General features: G+C 40.4%; 1 protein-coding gene across 1 annotated transcript; it reads right to left on the bottom strand.

Moving 5' to 3' along the window:
* Positions 1-7,242: 7,242 nt before the first annotated feature.
* LOC103730417 (olfactory receptor 2A14-like) lies at positions 7,243-8,228 on the bottom strand. The gene has a single exon (XM_008828641.1). It carries the CDS (start codon positions 8,182-8,184, stop codon positions 7,252-7,254), a length of 933 nt encoding a protein of 310 aa, XP_008826863.1. The 5' UTR covers positions 8,185-8,228; the 3' UTR covers positions 7,243-7,251.
* Positions 8,229-22,104: the final 13,876 nt, after the last annotated feature.

Here is a 22,104-nt window from a genome sequence, read left to right as displayed (position 1 = left end):
TTGCTGTTACAACAGATTAACAGAATCACATCTGTTCTTTCCCAGTTTCATTGGTTGGTCTTCTGACTAGGCCTCACCAACTCATTCAAGATTTGGCTAGGTCTGTAGTCTTCAATGAAAGCTTAAGAGCCTTCCCCAAGTTCAATGATTGTTGGAAAAGTTAAACACCTTGTTGTAGGGCTGAGGTCTGTTAAGAGATAGCGCTGAGCTACTTGTAGCCACTCTGTTTGCTTTCCACCATTTCCTCTGTCCTAGTTACTTTGGCATAACTGTGACCACATACCTAACAGAGGCAACTTAAGGAACAAAAGATTTATTTTGGCCCATGATTTGTGAGTGCACAGTCCACCAGGGCAGGAAAAACACTACAGACTTCATGAATGTGTGGCAGACACTCCTGGTGTCTTAGTGACCAGAAGTGGAGAGGGTTAGACTAGCTCCACAGGTGGGTATCACCTCCAAATGCTATCCTTAGTGCCCTGCTTCTGCTAGCCAGGCTCATCTCCTAATGGCTTCAGAGGCTTTAAAAGTGGTACTAACAGCTGGGGAGCTCCTGTTCAAAATATAAGAAGCCCATGGGGCACATTTCAGTTCAAGCCGTAACACCCCTCTGTGTTCAAATCCAGCACTGACTGTCTCCCTGAGGCCTTCAACACTGAAGATCTCTGTATTTCCTGCTCTGCTGCTAGGTGAAGAAAACAAGGACCACCTGTTTACCACTAGACAGCCTCCACAGAGTAGGATCAACTGGTTTGCAAAGTCTCTTATGTAATATCCAGACCATGCTTTAGAAACCATCCGGTCTATCCATCTGTACTACATCTGTGGTATGGCCATAGATATGTCAATGTTATGACATCCCTAACAATATAATAATGGGAACTTCAGACTGAAATCCTCAAGGGAACAGGCTCTATTTCTATTTCCCCAAACAGTGCCACCAACTCAGGACGAAATGTCCAAATACTTGGAGCCTATGGGGAGCATTCTCATTCAAACCACCACAATCAGAATATGCAATAAAACTTCTCATGGCTCAGTCTCTGAGTGAGGTCACTTCCAGGAGCTCCTGGCCACCATCTGAAACCTGTTCTTCACTGTATTGTTCTGTTCAAAAACACAAGGATAACATGCTGTGTCTACACAACATTCAGTGATGTGTTTGGAATATGGCTGGGATATTTTGTCCATTATAGGTAAGGCTTTTTCTGAGACATTTTTTCATCAAGGTTTAGTGTTTGAGATGTCAGTCATCTGAAAACTACCCACCACCTTGTATGACCAAGTTCAGGGAAGTTCCATGACATTTCTTCCTGATGCTCTTTGTAGTGCATATAGCCTGGAAAGCAAAAATTACACTTACTTGCACATTTGTACACCTCCATTCAGACATCAACATTTGGCCTGGGTTATTATCAAAGCGTATGTTCAAAATAATTCCCATTGCATTGCCTCAGAGGAGCACAGGCCCTCTTTTGACTTATCAGATGCCAAAGCAGGAGCAGATGAGGCAAGCACATGGCGTCACCTTTAGGATATCTGGTGAAACTGTGCTACAAGACAGTTTGTACTACAAGAATTGTGCTACAAGTCTCTAGCTGTGACCTTCTTTGGACAATGTATTTATGTTATTTGTGTTATTTATTTATTTATTTATTTATTTATTGTGTTACTTTATTTCTGTAAGCTCAAGTTTTCTACCTTTGGAAAGGCATGCTGGGTTTAACTACTGTGTTGTTCTGAATACTGGCAATGATATCAGTTAACTAAGTATTTTTCCTTCAGACAATAGATTACATAGGTTGAGAGTCCCTGGGTTCGCTCAACCATAAGGAAATGCAGTGACATTCTCTGTCATCGTTTTTTTTTAACCAGAAATGGTAAAAACACCCAGCAGCCTTTGGGAATCCTGAGGAAAACCTGACAGGCACAGCACAGTTTCTTAACAGGGATCATCTCTTTCTGGTAATCACAGTTTCAACCTTAGCCCAGGGGAAATTGCTTTGGATAGGAAGAATGTTGAGATAATATGGGGAAGGACTGTGTAGCTCCACCCTGTCACTCAGAGTTGGGTGGGGGGAGATGTAGCCTAACGCTACTGCCCTTGAGCGAACTTCACTCAGGTGTATCAGGGATCTTGACTTATACCACAGAAGAGAACGTCAGGATGAGTTAATGTAATGCAAAGTTGGGTTTATTAAGTAGAGATAAGAGAGACAGAGCATGGCTAGATTCAAGTGCAAGCATTAAGGGATAACAGTTTACATATAATCTATTATGTATATAATAACTATGTATATTTATAATTTTATAGTTTCATATTTTTTAATTTTGTGGCTTTTGAAGCTATACTGCTCAATGGTTTTAATTTACAAGCAGGTTCAAAGATAAGGCAAAGTTTTAAAATTAAGTAAAATTTAATAATAAAAATATCAGCTGGCTTATTTCTCCTATTTTAAAGAAATTCGCTTTATAAATGAAATTGTAAGATGGTTTGTGGGGTGCATTGTTTAGGTTTATGAATGAAGGAGAAGTTCCGGTAATGTTAAATTCAAAGGTCACATGCATTTTGGCTTAAAGCCCAGTCTACTTGCTGTGTTAACATTCTCGTTTGAGATCCCTAGGAAAGGGTGCATTGTCTCTGTCAGCAGTCTTCACAGTGTTGGTTTGTCTCAGATTGCTTTTATAATTTTGCCAAGATTCTTACAAACCAGATCCCAGGGTGAGGGGCTCATTTCTCTTCCCGTGGCCCTGGAATTTCTGTGTCTCTGTCATGCCTGAAGATTAGGATACTCCCAAACCTATTCTCCAATTTTCTCTGAAAAAAATTGAGGAACCGGAGTGGAGATCCTCTCACCGTCCTTTCGTGTTGAGTATGATCAGGCAGCCATGAAAGTGAATAAGCCACTTTTCATGCAACCCATATTGGACAATAGACGTCTTAGTCTGAAACCGTTATTCTGAGCGTGGCATACGATAAGGCATTGAAATTTGATGTGATGTCACTGTGCATTACTGAGCTATGAACTGTAAAGTTAATTCCTTGGTTTGAAGAAATGTGGCTTGTTTGGATGAGTGCAGCCCTTCACTCTGCTCACGACTTTGTTCAGTTGTTAAGCATGTTCAGTTTGTTTAAAAAATATTTTATTTATTATTTTTATTTAATGTGTATGAGTGTATGACCTACATGTGTGTAAGTGCATCCCTGTCATGCAATGCCCTTGGAGGTCAGAAGAGAGCGTGTGATCCCCTGAAACTGCAGTTTCAAATGGTTGTTAGCAACCATGTGGGTGCTGAGAACCAATCCAGGTCCTCTGTAGGAGCAGCCAGTGCTCTTAACCACTGAGCCATCTCTCCAGCCCCTGTTAATCATATTAAAAATGACTGTTTTGTAGATTAGTTTGTGAAAGCATGGAACAATTATTTCATGCATATTTCAGCATTTTTTTCACTATATATTTTTATTTAATTTTTGTGCATTTCACAGAACACATCTTGATCATATTTAGATACCTCCCCTATCTACAGCCCCTTCTAGCCTGCCCACAGGATTTCGAGCATTGTCATATATGTTAAGGCCTATCTGTCATATATGCTAAGGGTATACAAGTCAAGTCTGTGTTGCAAGATGTCCCTTGGTGTGAGTTTACCTACCATGATATATTTCTGAGTCAGGGCTCACTAGCTGGGGGTATTGAATGAGTTTAAAATATGCATATTGACTGCTTTGTGTTAAAAGGGGGGAACCCCATGTGGAAAGCTTTGCACTGAGCTGACTCCTCAGTCCTTACATGTCTCTTTTAATGCATGTTTTAAGCCTCACAGGTCATAGCTAGAAATGACTTCCCCTTCTTTGGCAAAACTGTATTTCATATTAAATATTAAATATATTTCATATTAAAATTGCAATGCAATTTATCATAGACTGCTTCGGTACCAGGGATGGTAAATGCTGATAGGAACTTTGTGTGCATTAATATAAAGTCTAGACCTTGGCATATTAACTTGAAAATTGGCAAAGGAGTCCCAAGAAGGAAAGCAAAATACACTGTTGCAGTCTGAATGTGGAAGGTCTGCTGTAGGCTCATGTGTTTGAACACTTGGTCCATAACTCTTAGTGAGCATTGTGGACCCTCAGGCAGTGGAGCCTTGCCAGAGGAAGTGGGTCATTGGGGGTGGCCTTGAGGGCTTCTTGCCTGGCCCCTCACTTCCTATCCACTCTCTGGGTCCTGAGCGTGGATGCAATATGACTGAGCCAGCCTCTTGTTCCTGCCACGTGCCTTCCCTCCCTGTCTGCTGCCATGTCTGTGGAACTGTAAGCCAAAATAAACCCTTTCTCCCTTAAGTCACATTCGCTAGGGTATTTTATTAGAGCAATAGAATAGTAACTGACCCAACTCTCATACAGTTCCTTATGTTTCAGGAGTAAAGACAAAGTCAGATAGACTTAAAATGTTCTGTTGAAAGAAAGGTATCTTTGAATGTCAGACTAATTCTCAGGTTTGGAGTTCTATGTACATAACAGTTTATAGGAACTCCTTATTAACACTGAAAGACTTATTATAAGTGCCAAATGTCCGAATCTCCTGAGGTTTCCTTACTGACAATGTTCACTCTCTCTCTCATGTTCTTTTCCACACAAATTATTATTAGTTTACTGATAAAAGCCAAGCAGTACATATCCTGGTAATCAAGGCAAAAATGAGAGCAGTTCAGAATATATAATTTAAACTAAGGCTATCATAACCTAAAGATATAAAATGCTTCTGAGAAAATGGTTTTTAAAACTTCAAAGCAGGTAAAAATCTAAATCCTCTGATCTGGCAATTTCTATTGCTGTGATAACACTGACCAAAACCAACTTCGAGAGGAAAGGGTTTATTCTATCTTACATCTCCCAGGTCACAGTTCATCACTGAGGGAAGTCAGGGAAGGAACTCAGGGCATGAGGCAGGAGCTGAGGCACAGGCCACGAGGCCTACTGCTTACTGGCTTGCTCCTGGTTCATGCCCAGACTGCTCTCTTATATAACACAGGACCTCCTGCTCAGGGGTGGCATCACCCACAGTAGACTGGGTAGTAGACTCCCATATCACTCAACAATAAAATACAAATGCCGCACAGGTAGGGCCACAGGCCAGTCCAATGGAGGAAATTCCTCAGTTGAGGATCCCTCTACCCAGGTGTCTCAAGTTGACAAGGAAAATTATCCACATACCTGGTAATTCTATATGCAAACAATTAGTCTGATTAGGAATACTCTGCTTTTTGCTGGACTAAGCTCGGATTCTTTAGTTCTATTATAGTTTGAATGAAATGTTCCCCACTGGCTCATGTTTTGAGCACTTATTCCCAGATGGTAGTGCTGTTTTGAGGGGTCCTGGAACCTTTAGGAAGAGGAGGGGCTTGTTTGCTGGAAATAGGTCACTAGGAGCTGGCCTTGGATGATGATAGCCTGGCTCCTAGTTCTTGGCATTTTTTTGCTTCCCCATCTACCAGTATGTGAGTTTTGCTACACCCTGCATTACCATGGATTGAACTACATCCACCATACTTTCCCTGCCATCATGGACTGGGCTTCTCTGAAACTACAAGTCAAAATAAATCTTTTTTAGGCTAGCAATAAGGCTAAGAAGGCTTATTAGGAAAAGGCACTTGCTACCAAGCCCAATGACCTGAGGTGGATCTCTGGAACCCACATGGTAGGAGAATCAACTCCTGCAAGGTCTTCTCTGACCTCCACATGCACACATCCACATGCATACACACAAATGAATAAATAAATATATTAAAGGATTAAAAACAAAAAACCTTTCTTTCCTCATTTTGTTTCAGTCAGGAATTGTGGTCCTCATGACAAGAAAATAACTGATTTGAGTTTCCAACTTTTATTCATGGTCCCAGGTTCAAATTTGTAATGGACAGTATGGGGACCTTGCTCTGAATTACAGGGTACCAGAGAAACCATGGGCATTTACAGTCCATTGGCTATTAAGTGATAATGTTTTAGAAGTTGGCCTCAGTCAGGAATGGTTCCATATGGTCTTATCTTTAAATTGTGTCCAATAACAGTTTCCACCCCTAACCCACAGTGAGGAAATCAGACTTTGAATCTGGTAGATCTTGACTAGTTTTAGATTTATAGCAAGGGTCTGTAAATAGTACCTGAGCACTATTTGGCAACGGATCTGGTTTTGTAAATATTTTTTTTGGAAAACAACCACATCTCTTCATTCATACAATACTGATGGCTACTTTCATCAGAATTTGGTTACAATGACAGAAATGATAGCCCTCAAAGTCAAAGCACTTACCTCTTTTCTTTCAATGAAAATGTGACTAACAGTTGACCCAGAGAATGTATACCATGCATTTATTAACTCAATATGACTTGACTAATTTGCATTTAAACATTGCTAGTGTTGACTACTTGCCAATAATTGGAATTTAATTCCCATTAATTCCACTGATTATTCTTTTAAAATTTAAACACTTTGATACATATAAAATAATATCCAATGCTAGCTTTACTTTACAATTTCTTATTGATTAATGGTAGGAAGCAGAATTTTGCATGTTTATTAACTACTTATACACTATGTTTATTTTTTGGTAGAAATGGCTCGTCAGCTGCTTTGCCAATTTTATAAAAAATTGCATATGTATAAAATATACGTGTGTATGCACATATCTATGTTTTATTTGTTTGTTTGAGACAATGTCTCCCTAGGAAGCACTGACTGACCCGGAACTCATGCAGATCAGTCTGGCCTCAAACTCACAGAGCTCCACCTGCCTCTGCCTCCTGAGTGCTGGAATCAGAGGCGTGCGGCACCACGCCTGACTGCTCATTTATATTCTTCTCTTCATTTTAAGGAGTTCATTTTATGTATTATTTGTAGTTCTATTTGGTCTTAAATATGCTTTTTCTATTATTCAGCTGACTCCACTCATGTAGGAACCATGGGGGTGGTTAGGGAGAAACACTTCCAATACCAGGAATCTCAGGCTTGGACTGACAAATCCAATGATCTATGACTCCAAACTGTAAGAGGTAGCGGTATATTACACTACACTTCAGAAACCAGGGACTTGTGATTCTGGGCAGTCATATAATTTTTTCCTCAAAGGTATTATATCTTCAATCTGTATGTATAAATCTACATTATTCCATTTTAAGATAGAGTTTACTATGCCCACTGCTCTATGTCATTGACAGCAAGATTCCCTATTCTTGTTTCTTGAGGTTTCTCACACTGATCTCTCTTTCCACAGTACCCTTCTTAGGGCACCCTTGACCTCAGTGTTCCTCAGGCTGTAGATCAGGGGGTTCAACATGGGATTGAAAAGGCTGTAAAACAGTGAAAGGATCTTCTGCTGCTCCTCAGGATGGCGGGACTTGGGGGCCATGTACATGATGATGGCACTGCCAAAGAAGAGCCCGACCACACAGAGGTGGGAGGAGCAGGTGGAGAAGGCCTTCCTGCGGCCCACACGGGACTGGATCCTCAGGATGGTCACCAGGATGCGGGTGTAGGAGATGAGCACCAAGCAGAGGGGCCCTACTAAGATGAACACACAGGCTGCAAAGATGACAGTTTTGTTGAGTGTTGTGTCAGCACAGGCCAGCTTGAGGACAGACAGGATTTCACAGAAGAAGTGGTTGATTTCATGAGGCCCACAGAAGGGCAGCCTCAGGATGAGAACTAAATGTACCAGAGCCAAGAGAAAACTGAATATCCAGGAAGTGGCAGCCAGGATGGTACACAGTCTCCAGTTCACGATGATGGTGTAGTACAGGGGGTGGCAGATGGCCACATACCTATCATAGGACATCACCACTAAAATCAGGCACTCGATGTGAGCAAAAGCCAAATACAAGAATGTCTGCATTAAGCATGGAATGAAGTAAATGATTCTTCTTTGATTCACAAGATTTTCCAGCATCTTGGGGACATTGTTGGATGCATAGGCCATATCAACAGTAGCCAGGTGTGAGAGGAAGAAGTACATGGGTGTATGCAGTCTGGGGTCCAGACATATTATTCCAAGAATGACCCCATTTCCCAGTAAAGTGAATAAATAAAAGAGAGAGAAAAGCCCAAAGAGGAAGCACTCCAGGGCTGGGTCAACTTGGAATCCCAGCAGGCTGACCTCCGTGATCCATGTCTGGTTGCCTCTCATGCTTCTGTTGCAAAGACAAGACTTTGCCCAGAACAAAGGTCGGAGCTGTGAAACAATTAAGGATGCAAAAAATTTAATGCATATAATGAGGAAAGCATCTTGAAATGCATCACCTAGAACAGAGTTTTAGATTTTCTCTCCAGTGTTAACAAAATCCATCTCACTGTACTTACATAATGAGAAAAATTTTCTGTTCTATGCTTGAAACACTAAGAAAATGGGATGGAAAGGTGGCTATGTAGGTAAAAGTACTCGTCTCAAAGTCTTATTATCTGAGTTCAATCCCCAGGACCCACATGGGGGAATGAGAGAACTGACTATGCAAGTTATTTCACCTTCACATGGTCAGAGTGATACATGCAAGCCCCACACCCAACACAGACACAGACACAGACACATACACACACACACACAGACACACACACAGACACACACACATATACACAAACACACACAGACACACACATATACACAGACATACACAGACACACACACAGACACACACACACAGACACACACACATATACACAGACACACACACACAGACACACACACAGAGACACAGACACAGACACAGACACACATATACACAGACACACACACAGACACAGATGCACACACACACACATATACACAGACACACACAGAGACACACACACACACACACAGACATATACAAAGACACACACACAGACACACACACACACACACACACACACACACAGAGACACACACACACAGACACACACGCACACACACACACACACAGACACACACAGACACACACACACACACACACACACACACAGACACAGACGCACACACACACAGACACACACAGACACAGACACACACACACATATACACAGACACACACAGAGACACACACAGAGACACACACACAGACACACACACATACACACACGCAGACACAGACGCACACACACAGACACACACACACAGACACACAGTAAATAAGAAGTAAATAACATGTACTAAGTCCTAGATTCAATGCTCAGCACAATAAACATCAAACAAGGAAAACCCAATATTTGGTAATTTAATACCTGCATAATTTCGTGTGATTTAAATTTATATTTCTTCCATTACTTAATATATGGAAGAACAGGATTGTTAATATATTTGAACAGGTTCTTAATATATTTGAGAACAGGATTTGATCCCGCTGGGGGAAAACTCTAAATGGGGAGACATCAGAAGAGGAGGAAAGGGAAGAAGTGACTGTTAGAGGAGTGACATTGGATCCCTCACACTTCCATTTAGAGAAGAAAACCTCAGTAGCACTGCATGAAATCACTCTGAAACAGACCTCCCCTCTTCAGTTGCATCTGCTAATTTGTATGATTTGTGAACAGGAAAAGATACTGAGTACCCTTCACTGCTTGTTTAGAACAATCCACATCTTTGGTGCATACCATAAAGGAATATGTTTATTTGGACTTGTGATTGTCATTTTTATTTGGAAAGAAGTTTTTAAAGACTATAAGTCATATTTTTCTTTTTTACATTTTATTTATTATTTTTATTTTATGTGTATGAGTGTTATGTCTACATGTAGTAAGTGCACCTGTGTCATGCAATGTCTGCGGAGAGCAGAAGAGGCTGTTGGACGCCCCTGGAACTGAAGTTACAGACAGTTGTTAGCTGTCATGTGGGTGCTGGGATTCGAACCCAGGTCTACTGCAAGAACAGTCAGTGTTCTTAACTGTGGAACATCTCTCCAGCCCCTATAAGTCATATTTTTCAATCAGTTTCACTTGCAGAATATATATTCTTTATTTCTACTGGATTCCTCTATTTATCAACATATTTTCCTCTGAATTTAAACAGAGAGAAGTCATCAGTAACCCACCAGGAATATACAAAGAATTAAGATAATCATGTATAAAAAGAACTACAAATGAAATAAATGGGATGAAATGAAAGAACTCTGTGGAGTTTGAAGAGGTCCATTCTTAAGGGTTGGTCTTTCTATGTTGCCCAGGCTGGCTGCCAACTTCTGGACTCAAGCAGTGCTTCTGCTTCATCGCCTCAGTACTTGGGACTCTGAGTACCACTAAGTTTGGTTATAGATGGTGGTTTTAAGTGAGATGGTCAGAAAACTTTTATCTCAAGAGAAGCTGTGAGTATAAACTAAATGGTGGGTGGTCAGCCCTGCTCAGAGCCACAGGAGGACCATTTACCACCCAGGGTCTGGTAGAGCTTATCAACATAAAGCTTATTAACTGGTGGTAGATTAAAGGTATTTGGCTGCTTTTTATTACAAGAATATCATGCATACATTGATTAACAAGATAATATAGAATTTAAAAAATGGGTTTTCTATTAATGTGTATGTGTGTGTGCGTGCATGAGTTTATGTGCATCATGTGTGTGCAGGTGTTCATGGAAGATGGATGGCCTCAGACTTCCTGGAACTAGAGTTATAGGCAGTTTTGAGCTTTCTGATGTGGGTGCTGGGAACTGAACCTGGTTTCTCTGCAAGAGCAGTAAGACTTTTAACTGCTGAGCCATCTCTCCAGCCCCAGTATAAGCTTTTAACGTAGTGAAGTGTAATATTATCCACATGTAGTCAAAATATGTGCATATGGTATGACATACAGTATAAAATGCAAGCATATTTATATACATACATATTTCTTTTGACCTTATGTAAATTCAAGTAGTACCCTTTACATAAAATATGAACCTGTTTACATCGATTTTCTCTAGAATAAGATTTTACTGGGACTTGTACTTGAAATAAATGATTTCCTTCTTTGTTATCTAATATAATATGCAATATTGGGCTAAAAATTGAGTGATTCTACTTTGGAAAATCTACAACACAGTATATAGCTAGAATTTTGCCTTATTCCTGCTTACTTTTGAGAGTAATTTTTTTACCATTTTTAATTACAGTCTCCCTTCTGAAAACGTCAAATAGAGAAAAAAATTCTCTGAATTGAGAAAAAGTTAATCCTTAATTAGAAAGAGGGAATTGGTAATTACATTACTCTTAATTATATTACTCTTGATAAAAGAAAAGATAGCTTATAATAATAGACAAAATGTTCAAGATTTTCTATTGAATAGCAGTAGAAGTCCATCTTAAATTAGGTTGGACATTACTGTGACATCCTGTGATGGTGAATGATGGTACCAGCATAGGACAGTGCAGAAATGGCACAGGTCAAAACCTCTTCCATTTGTCATGCTGAGAATATACTTAAGTCTCTTTTAATTTTCTTGTCTATGATGTTGCTTCTGAAGACTTCAAATTAGAAATCAAAAGGATAGAAACAAAAATAAGAGGGGTGCTTGAAACGTGGCATCCAAACTGAGAGAGAATGTCACTTTGATGTCATGTGGGAATCAGTTTTCTTTGAAATTGTGCCTCAGAATGTGCCTGACTCTGGGATCCTGTCCTCCAAGTCTGTCTGTGAAGCCCTTTTCTTCACCCAGAAACAGACGAAGTGACCCAGGATGTTTTGTTTCTGTGGCTCCCCCTGTTCATGTTTCTGAGGTTGGTCAATGTGCCTACTGATAGATTTGATCACCATATTACGGCATTGCTGTTTAGAGGGAGGGACCTTAGCTCTTTTGTATGTAAACCTGAATGTTTCTATGTTGATGTGAATTTAATGACTTTTTAAAAAGGCCATGGTCATCTTAAATTAGCTTCTGTAGTCTTGGGTAGCTGTTTCACTAGAACTCCAGTAAGCAGCAACAGAATTTGGCCAGTAAAACATCTCATCATTCAGTCAAGTATAGTTGAATTGGTTTTAGTTGAGCCGATAGATGTATTTGCTATATTTCTGGCTTCAAACAGGTTAATGGTTGAGTAAATAGATTACTCAAACAGACACAGATATCCACCTTTCACTCCAGACATGTATATAGTGGGAATCTGTCTAATTTTCTGGTTAATATAATTTTAGTTACAGAACAGAATTGGGAATATTTTGCACACAGCACTAACACTGTTACTGTCCTACTGAATTAAATGGAAAAGAAGAGTCTAACAAAACTTCCAGAGGCTTCCAAAGGCTTGGGCAGGTTATGTACAGAGGGATCTGGGTGAGTTACTGCTGCCTGAAGTCAAGGACTCAGGAGAACATAGCACTTAGATGACTCATGAGTAAAAATGTAAGAGTCCAAACTAACATTTTTTTTTTAAATCTGTATGAGGGTTATGCCTGCATGTAGGTAAGTGCACCTGTGTCGTGTGATGCCTGCGGAGGACAGAAGACGCTGTCAGATCCCCTGGAACTGGAGTTAGGGACAGTTGTTAGCTGCCATGTGGGTGCTGGGATTTGAACCCTGGTCTTCTGCAAGAACAGTCAGTGTTCTTAACCGCTGAGCCATCTTTCCAGCTCTGTAACTAACAATTTTTTAAAAATAAATCTAAGTTCACATTAAATCAACCTGCACTTAGAGCTTTACAAGTGCTAGGTTTTTGGCAGGGGGAAGGGTGAGGGGCATATATTCGATGTGCATGGTGCTAGATTACCTAAGGACATATTCATGCAAGTATATAATGTACTTTGAGTTTATCCCCCCTCATATCTCCCCTTTCTCCGTTTTCAGACAGTAGTTCCCTTAGCTCCCTAGAACGTTTTCATTTCTACTCTCATAGCATATGAGCATTCATGATTTTGTGACTGTTTGGTAAAATCTAGGCACTTATGTGTTGTATTTTTGATAAGAGATTTTTGAAAGAAACCACTGTCCTAGAATAAGCATTCCAAAAAGACAGGGGTGAATAAGGGTACAAATAAAACCCTTAGAGAAATAATTTCATAGACGTGAATACATCAAGCCATAGGTAATGGCAGCATCGGTTGCACTTTTAACCATTTTGTAGCAAAGACAGCAAAAGGATGAGTCCACAGTGCTGCTCATACACTCAGAGTCGGCAGGGCCAGCAGCGAAGCCAGGAAGGCGGAACAACAGGGAGAAGTGGGAATTCTGTCCTTTCCTTTCACTCATTGCTGTGGATTTGCACCTTGAGTTTCATGGTCCCATTATTTTGCTTTGGATCAGACGTGATCAGAAGACAGACCTCTGAAATGGTTTCTCCGAGTGTCCACTCCAGCTTCACGTTAACGAAAATTCAGCAAACACAAAATTGGCTTTCAGAAAAGCTTCACTAATACATTCTGTTCTGTGACATGATCTCTTTAGCAATGACTTGAAAAGAGCCATCCTGAATATGACTGAAGGCTATGTGGTTAGCAGAGTGGTCAGACCGTAGCTTTCACCTTGATTCTGAGCAGTGCACATTATGAAATATCATGATTATTCTAATTATTCTAATCTTATTCTAACGGTCATTATTTTGTTTTAATGTGACAATAGATATGGAAATAGCCAATAAGAAGACAAGCCACTGCATTAATCCTTACTATGAGGTTAATAGACATCAGCTATCACTGATATTGGAATTGGAAATTCAATGCCATCATCCTGATATTTTGAAGACTTCCACACACTTCACTTTTCGCTAACCTTGAATTTTAGCCCAAAATACTAATTTTCGTTTCATTTCTATTAATGTCTTCATATTTCTTTTAAAATTATAATCACGAAGGCATTTAAAGGGCTATAAGAATACATTAAGTAATCAAACTCTTGTACTGGAAAAAAAATACAGATTGAAAACTACGAGGACAACTCTCCCAGGTATTATTAGGATCATATTAACAAAGAGCACACACAAATTCTAGACCTCTTCTCACTGGGTTCAAATTCTGGCTTTGTAAGATACTATCTGGTGATTTCTCTGTGCCTCTTCCTGCCTCAGTTTCCCCATATGCAATATTGGATGGATAGTAAAACTGATGGGATAAAATGAGTCTCTCTCTCTCTCTCTGAGCTTCAAATGAGTTAATTCAGTTCTGACACATAACAAAATGTTTAAATATGATTACTGTTAGAAATTTGACAGCCATCATTGGAGATCAGTTTCTGGATCCAATAATCATAAAGAATATTTTATACGATTAATATCACCTCTGCTAAAATGAAGACCACAGGAGAATGTGCTCCCACCACAGGCATTGGCTCTGGAGGAAAAGCCACCAACTCCCACACACTATGACCTGTGTCCTATGGAGATGATGTTTCCATGGATGCACAGGGAAGGCAGTGAGCAGAGGCAGGAGCAGCAGTCTCAGGACCAACAAACCCTGCAACTGTGTCTTATTTGTATGGTGACCTTTCAGCCACATAGCCACTGAGGTCCTTTGTTCCCCATTAGTCTGATCACATCCTACATTAATAGTTTTCTGGTCCTCTTCCCTAGAAGAGTCATGACAAAATCAAGAACAGCCATGGGATGTGGGTGGAGGACAGAGCCATCCCAGCTTCAAACAGGTGGGCACTGGAGCCTAGACATCTGCTCAGGACCCTGGTCATATATAGGCTGGCTCGGGACACCATGTTGAGGGAACGTTGCCTTACTATGATCTCAAGCCAAGTATTCAACTTCCCTTCTGTAGCCCTGTCCTCAGGCTGGTAAACCACATTTACTTACAGTGGCATAAGCTGTGATCTTTTCTTCAAGTTCAACCACGGACTTAGAAGAAATCTCAAATAGGAAAGAGATAAAATCAGAAAGGCTGAAGGGGAATCTTCATTCTAACAGGGCCCCATCAGGAGAAGCCCAGGCTCAGAACTTTCCTGGCCTTCATGATGGAATTGCTTCTGCAAGTCAAGGTTTTGCCTGTCACTCTTTGCAGGCAACTCCTCCCCTGTAGACAAAAAATAATGATAGAGGGGACAGGACCCACATCACATTCTCTCTAGAGGGAAGGGAAGAATCTGCCACTTGTAAACCAATGATGGCATTTCCCTTGTGTCTTTGTTTACTTTGCAGTGTTCCTGTGGGACAGGTTATGTGTGGTTCCCTGGGATTAGATGGAAACAGTCATTAGTCAGAGGTGACGACCTAATTCAGAAAAAAGTAACCCAAATCTTACATTAATGCTTATCAACACATATTTTAACCTGACTGGTCTCTGGTGCCCCCCAAGTGATTCTGAATCTCTCATGTACCCTGTCAAGATGCCACTCCAGAGACAGAGATAACAGATTTTTTCCAGTGGAGGAAATATTTCAAAATAATCATTTCACAGTTTTCAAAACACAAACACTTTTAACTTGACATTGGTCTACCATGTCTTTCTTCTTTATTTTGTCCATCTGTCCAACACCCAAAAGAGTTCTGAATTTAGTCTCATCTTGAGTTAGTTTGTAGACAAAATGAGTTCTCTCTCTCTCTCTCTGTCTCTCTCTCGCCTTCATTAAGCAACAATGTATCATGATTGTAAAATTTTAGTTCTTAGTCCTGAAGTGCCTACACTTTATCTAGCCTTCTACAGTCTGTTATTAAACAGTGGTCAAAGGAGCAATTTGAAATGAAAGTGGCCTCTGTAATTGCAAATATTACCTGAGAGTGAAACATGGTGTCAGGTTTTCTATTGCATCCTTTTCAAGTGGAAAAGTTTACTAAATGGTTGACACACAAATTGGTGGAGAAATTGTGCATATGCAAACCTTTTAATTTGAACTGTACTGCTTTCGGATCTCATTTCAGAAGAACAGCATGAACAGTCTTCAGCCAAAGTTGTGATGGTTGTAAATGTTCACAGTTGTGTGTTCTTTGGGTTTTTCATCCCTGGAGTTTGCAAACTGTTCACTTAAAATATTCTTTAAATGGCTGGCTTCTTGTTTGCAAGCCAGCTGAAAATGGTAGCAGCCAAAGATTCCAGAGTTTGAGCATATGAAAGGGCTGATTACCTGTGACAGAGGTAACAGCATCTAAAGGGAAGACTGAAGAAAAACATAGTGACTGCAAGATAATCCTTAGGACTCTGCATTAACTCTAATGTTCTTGGTATTAAAAAATATATTTTTCACAGGAATTTAGCTAGTATCTTACAACTGAATATGTATGCATGTTGCTTGGATAAATGCAATCACAGTAAACATCTATATGATCTGGGATTTTGTTTTTATTTTGAAATTGGAGCTTTTTGTTTACAGGTTCATTAAAAACTAAAACCTGTTTCTGCAAAAAGAAAAGTTACTTATTTCATCTTTTGTATAGTACGGATAAAGTGTTTAAGAGGAAGCCAATGGGTTATTTCTGGTTTTGAACAATTCATGCAGCCAGTACAGCACCCCACCTCCAACCTCCTTATTCTTACTCACTCTCCACTTCTTCCAAGTGTCATCCCTGAAGCTTCCATCCTTGATATGTGTCAAGTCATTTTACCCTCAAAGCAGATGTAGTATGGATCCTCCACAGCACTCATGAAGACTCTGTAATTATTTCTGCCTCCACTGGCCTTTCCTTGTGGTAGACTAAAATGCATTTAGTATGATTCAAGGGTGTGCTTAAGTAACTTTTTCTTTTAGTATTTTTATTGTTAAAATTTTCTACAAAGAAGTTAAAGAAAAATACATTTGACTTCCTAGCCTTCAGAAAGAACTAATGATACTATTTTGGTGCATATTAGAGTGATACAATTAGTGCAATTTTAAGTCTTCTGCTGAGGACTACATAAAGACATTTGACAGCCTACAGGTGGACAAAAGGAGTCATAAGATGATCCTACTTTTTCTTCAAATCTTTGAAATAATTGCCAGTGGAAGTCAAAAGACTTTTGTGGATACTGTTGGTATTTATACTGATTAATATTTTATTTTTGGCAAGAATAAATTTTATAAAACATACACACTTTATCAGTAATGGTGAATCCTTGTAAGTGAAGACTGACTTTGAAATACAAGGGTTTACCAACGACCACTGAACTGAATACACACCTGCAATTGGGCCTAAGTTTACTTTTAGCATTTTCCTGTCTCTGAGACAAGACAGTCTCCTCCTTTTCTTTTCTTTTGTTTCCTCCTCCTTCCCTCCCTTCTTCCTTTCCTTTTTTCTTTCTTTCCTCTCTTTCCCTTTTCTTCTTGGTTGTTTTCTTCCCCTTCTGCAGTCACCGCCAGTGGCAGATGCTCCTTTGTTCTCACAGGCCTTGAGGCTGCTCCTCCACTCGCCCTGGGCTGAGGCCGCTCTTCTGCCTGCCCTGGGGTGAGGCTGCAATTCTGCTTGCCAGGTGCTGAGGCAGCTCTTTTGCTTGCCCTGTGCTGCCTCCTGTTGTCACCGCTTCTGCCCAGTCCCAGGCCCCAGGGCTGGTGAGGAGACTGTATCAGTGGAGCCGCATACAGACACAGGAGGCCAGGTTCAGTGACACAGGTCTGGTTTATTGCAGGAAGGCACAAACTTATATAGGGGTAGTGGTCCAATCACAGCACAGCAAGTAGGATACCTTATTAGCATAACAGGTTTAGTGTCCTATCACAGTACAGCAAGTAGGATACCTTATTAGCATAACAGACTTAATGTCCTATTAGCATAATAGACTTAACATCGGATCACACAATAGTGGGTAGGATGCCTCATTAGCATACTGGGTTTCAGATTACAGAGCCTGGATTCCTGGAAAACACCCGACACTGACTGTTGCAATATCTAAGTGTTGCAATTTGGAATTCCAAGGGTGGTGACTAGGGAGTGGCGAGCTCTAGGCATCAGTCTCATGATCTGCCAATGGGAGCAAATGTCACAAGGTGTTCCTTGTGGCTCCAGCATTTGGGCTGTTGCCTCGGTCCTGCTGTATGGCTGTCAGTAAGACTTTCACCCTAGGCTCAAGCCTGTCTCCCACACCCTTCCTTCCTTTCTATCCCTCCATTCTTTTCTTCCTCCCCACATGGGGATTCCACATCTAGATGAGCTCATACAGAAGTTGTCTGTGTTATGCCCGTTTCACACATTAAAATTCCTCCAAGTTTAGCCATCCTGTTACCAGTGTCATCATCCCTTGCCTTTCATTACAGTATAATCTTACAGTGTATATATACTATACACTGTTTCTTTGAATGACATATTTTGATGCATTTGTTATTTAAAAATTTTTATTTTATTCTTTTATAATTTCATATATATTATGTACTTCGATCAAACCCCTCATTCTCATTTCTTATCCCTCTCTCCCTTCCACAGAACCCCTACTTATTCCCAACAAGTCCTCCTCCTTCTATTTCCATATTGTGTATGTGTGAGAGAGAGACAGAAAGAGAGAGAGAGAGAGAGAGAGAGAGAGAGAGAGAGGAGAGAGACTGTGTTTAATTAGGGTTGTTTGCATCAGTCTGAGTGAGTGGTTGTTTGCTTGAGTAAGGGTAACTTACTAGTGGCTACACAATGGAGGAATCTGATGCCCCTCCTCCAGCAACTGTTAACTGCTTATAGCTCAATATAATTCTTCAATGATTCAATGCTTTTATTATTTCTTATTTTTAATTTTATGTGTATAAATGTATTACCTGCATGTATGGAAGTGCAGTGCCCACAGAGGTCAGAAGAGGATGTTGGATTCCCTAGAACTGAAGTTATGGATGGTTGTTAGCCACCATGTGGGTGCTGGGAATCTAACCCAGGTTCTCTGTAAGAGCAGCCAGTGCTCTAACTGATGAGCCATCTCTCCAGTCCCCCAGTGATTAAATTTTATGCATATATATTTTTCATGAAATCCTTAGAATAAATACTGAAACTTGGAGGCTGTAAGGCAAATTGATCAAACAATTTATATATCTATGGATGTATCCATTATTAGTCATGTAATACTCAAGAAAACAAAAGTCCAAGTACTTTCAGGCTTATGAGAAAGGGTTTCTATCTCAGATGATTCTATAATTGCAGTTTTCCACAGGTGTTTCACCTATGTTTTGGCTGCTGCTTTTTTTGTTTGTTTGTTTTGAGACAGGATCTCCTTGTAGTCTCTGGTGGCCTGGAACTCACTCTGTAGACCGGGCTGGCTTCAATCTCATAGAGATCTGCCTGCTTCTGCCTCCCGAGTTCTGGGACTAGAGGCATGCACCACCACACTTGGCTGTTTCAGCTGCTTTATGATCTTGTGAAACACATCATGGAGGTTCTTCTATAATTATAAATGAACTACCAGGCATTCCAGCAATCCCATTTCTAGGTATATAGGCAAAGGACAGAAAATCACCACCTTAGAGATAATACTTGTACAAGTCTCCCTATGCCCACTGTAGCATTACCTACAATAGACAGATGACTGAAACAAAGAAAGTGCTCACTAATGGATTATCACCTAAATAAAATTCATCATAAAGTGTCTTCAAAACTCCCAGTGACAAGGCATGGGGTACCTCTGTATGTTATTGGTCAAGGTAGCCTCAGAGGCCTCCCAACAATACAGGTTTTTGTCATTTCTCTTGGCTGATCTCCAGAACTAACTGATAAGATCCTATTGCTGAAGGCACCCTTGGTTGCAAGATGTAGGAAACATAAGTGGAAACAGCTGTAAGTTTCCTCTGTCCCAGCTTGCTTTCAGGATGCTGGAGGGATAAAGGCTTCAGAAATCTAACCCAGCTGTGCACCTCAGGAACTATGGTTCCAACCTGTCAGGTAGGTGTGCCTTCTGGTGCAATAGAGGCATGACTGTTATGGTGACAACAAACTAATTTCTGATTAGACTTGAGATCTGCTCTTCAGGAGAGATGGTATTGGAAACCTGTTAAACAAGCCTGGTACTGGAAACCTGCTAAAAAAATTCATGGGTGGGGAGGTCATAGACCCTAGGGGAGAACTTACTACTGTTGTTTAGCTATATGGACATCTATGTTTATATCCATAGACAAATGCTGCCCTCATCCTTAATCAAAGAAGTTTCCCTTTACAATGATTACAGGGAATATAGAGATTCTTGGCTACTCAAGGTGCTGAGAAAAAATGGACAACTGAGTGTTCAACTCTAAACACTCAACTACCATACTGCCCTACTACCATTAATGCTCAGAGAATACTGAAGAGGAAGGAACATAAAGAATGTAAGAGCTAGAATATAGGGAGAAGGAGAAGGTATGCAAATTATAAATGTGCATGATACAGCCATTACAATCATGAACTCAAAGCAGCTGCAGTTGCCTGTCCTGAGCCTGTCAAAAGACTGGACCTGTCAACAGCCAGTCATGGGATGGGGGAGGTGTTCATAAGGCCCTATCCCTCCCCACTGAAAGATTCTGTGGGTGGAGGAGTCAGCATTTTCAGATGGTACCCACTGGTTAGTCTACCAGAGTCCTCTGGACAGCTCCATGCTCCTGGTCACACAGATGGCCCTGGTTAAATTCAGTGGGTCTCAAAAGAAAACTAAAGAAACAAAAATGGGTAAGAGGTCTGTATCGAGGAGGAGTTGACAGAGAAGGGAAGGAAATAAGAGAGGCTGTGAGGTGAGAGTAGCCAGAAAGCATTGCATACATGGATGATCTTATCATTTATTAAAGACAAACACAACTTTGCATACTAATTAGATAGATGTGTCCATTTTTACATAAATAAATACGTCTTGGGTGAATATTTGATGCTGCAGGGCACAGAGCATTTTCAACATTTTTTTAGAATTGACCAGTGTTTTCATTTTATAGTTGCCAATGCTGAGAATTCTGTATTGCATAAATATGGAGAAGAAAAGGCAGATTGTTTAGAGCCATTTCTGAAACTGTTGGAAGTTCTAACTATCTAATCTCAAGACAAAATTTATTTAATTATTTTTTATGAAATTCAAGTTAGAGACAGATAACAGTGCACAAGTAACACAATTCAGTCCAAGATATGCTGATTTAATACATATTGAGAAATAACAGCATGAAAGTATTAGAAGAATTTCTATAATCAAACAATTCTTTAAGAACAGAAAACTTTGTACAGTAAAAACACTTTAATGCATAATATACAATTGTTCGTGTTTACTTTTTATTGCTGAGAGGAAACACTGACCAAAATGAACCTGAGGAGGAAAGGATTTATTTAATCTTACAAGTTACCATCCATCTTGGAATGAAGTCAAGGCAGGAGCTTGAAGCAGAGACCATGGAAGAACGCTGCTTACTGGCCTGCTCCCAGGTTTATGTTCAACTACTTTTCTTATATAGCCCAGGCCCACCTCCTTACTGATGGTACCACCCTCAGTGGGCTGGGCCCTCCTACATCAATTAGCAATCAAGAAAATGCCCCTTAGACAAACCCACAATTCAGTCTTATGGAGGAATGTCCTCAAATGAGAGCCACTGTTCCCATCAAAATAGTCTGGGATCGGGCACCATCCACTGACATTGTGTGGTGTGTACACAGAAAAGTGGACATACAGTGCATATACAGAGCCCAGACTGCAGTGAGGCCGCACTATGCAACAGGGTAAGCACTACCAGAAACAACTCAGACTTATCACCTGTTTGATTTTGAATTTACTTCTCATTTTTATGCATTCAGAAATCTTTTACTATTGCCAAATTTTTGAAGTCCCCATATTTAGTGAAATGCCCACCCCTGAGCGCATAAAACACATAACCGTTTAAGATGATTGATATATTCTTTTTAAAAAATTCTTTAGTAAATAAGCACATACTTAGGAGAGGCGAGGGCGGGGTCAGGACCAGAAGCGGTGCTCCTGGAGCCCAAGAAAGGGACTGAGTTGCTCTGGGTGAGAAGGATCAGGAAGCAGTATTGGTTCCCCAGGTGTCTGGGGCCCCAAGACTAGGAATGGCGCAGGGCCCAAACTAGGAGTATAGAAGGGGCAGGAGGGATGGAAGGGTGAATGTGGGTTAGGGAGTCCCGGCATGGAGAGCTGCGCTATAGACTTACCCCAAGAGGCCTGAGGATAGTAGTGCACAGATGTGACTGGTTTTATTCATAGCTGTGGCTACTGTGCCTGGAACTGTATCCAACATACAGGAGGACCTCAACAGTATTTGATGAATGAATAGGTAAATAAAAATTATATTTAATCATTATTTTAAAAAAATTTAATAACTACATGATTAGAAGAAGCA

Source organism: Nannospalax galili, unplaced genomic scaffold (genome assembly GCF_000622305.1).
Source record: "Nannospalax galili isolate Female #2095 unplaced genomic scaffold, S.galili_v1.0 scaffold233, whole genome shotgun sequence".
NCBI lineage: Eukaryota > Metazoa > Chordata > Mammalia > Rodentia > Spalacidae > Nannospalax > Nannospalax galili.
Note: the sequence above shows the minus strand (reverse complement) of the source record. Positions and strands in the feature narration are given on the sequence as shown.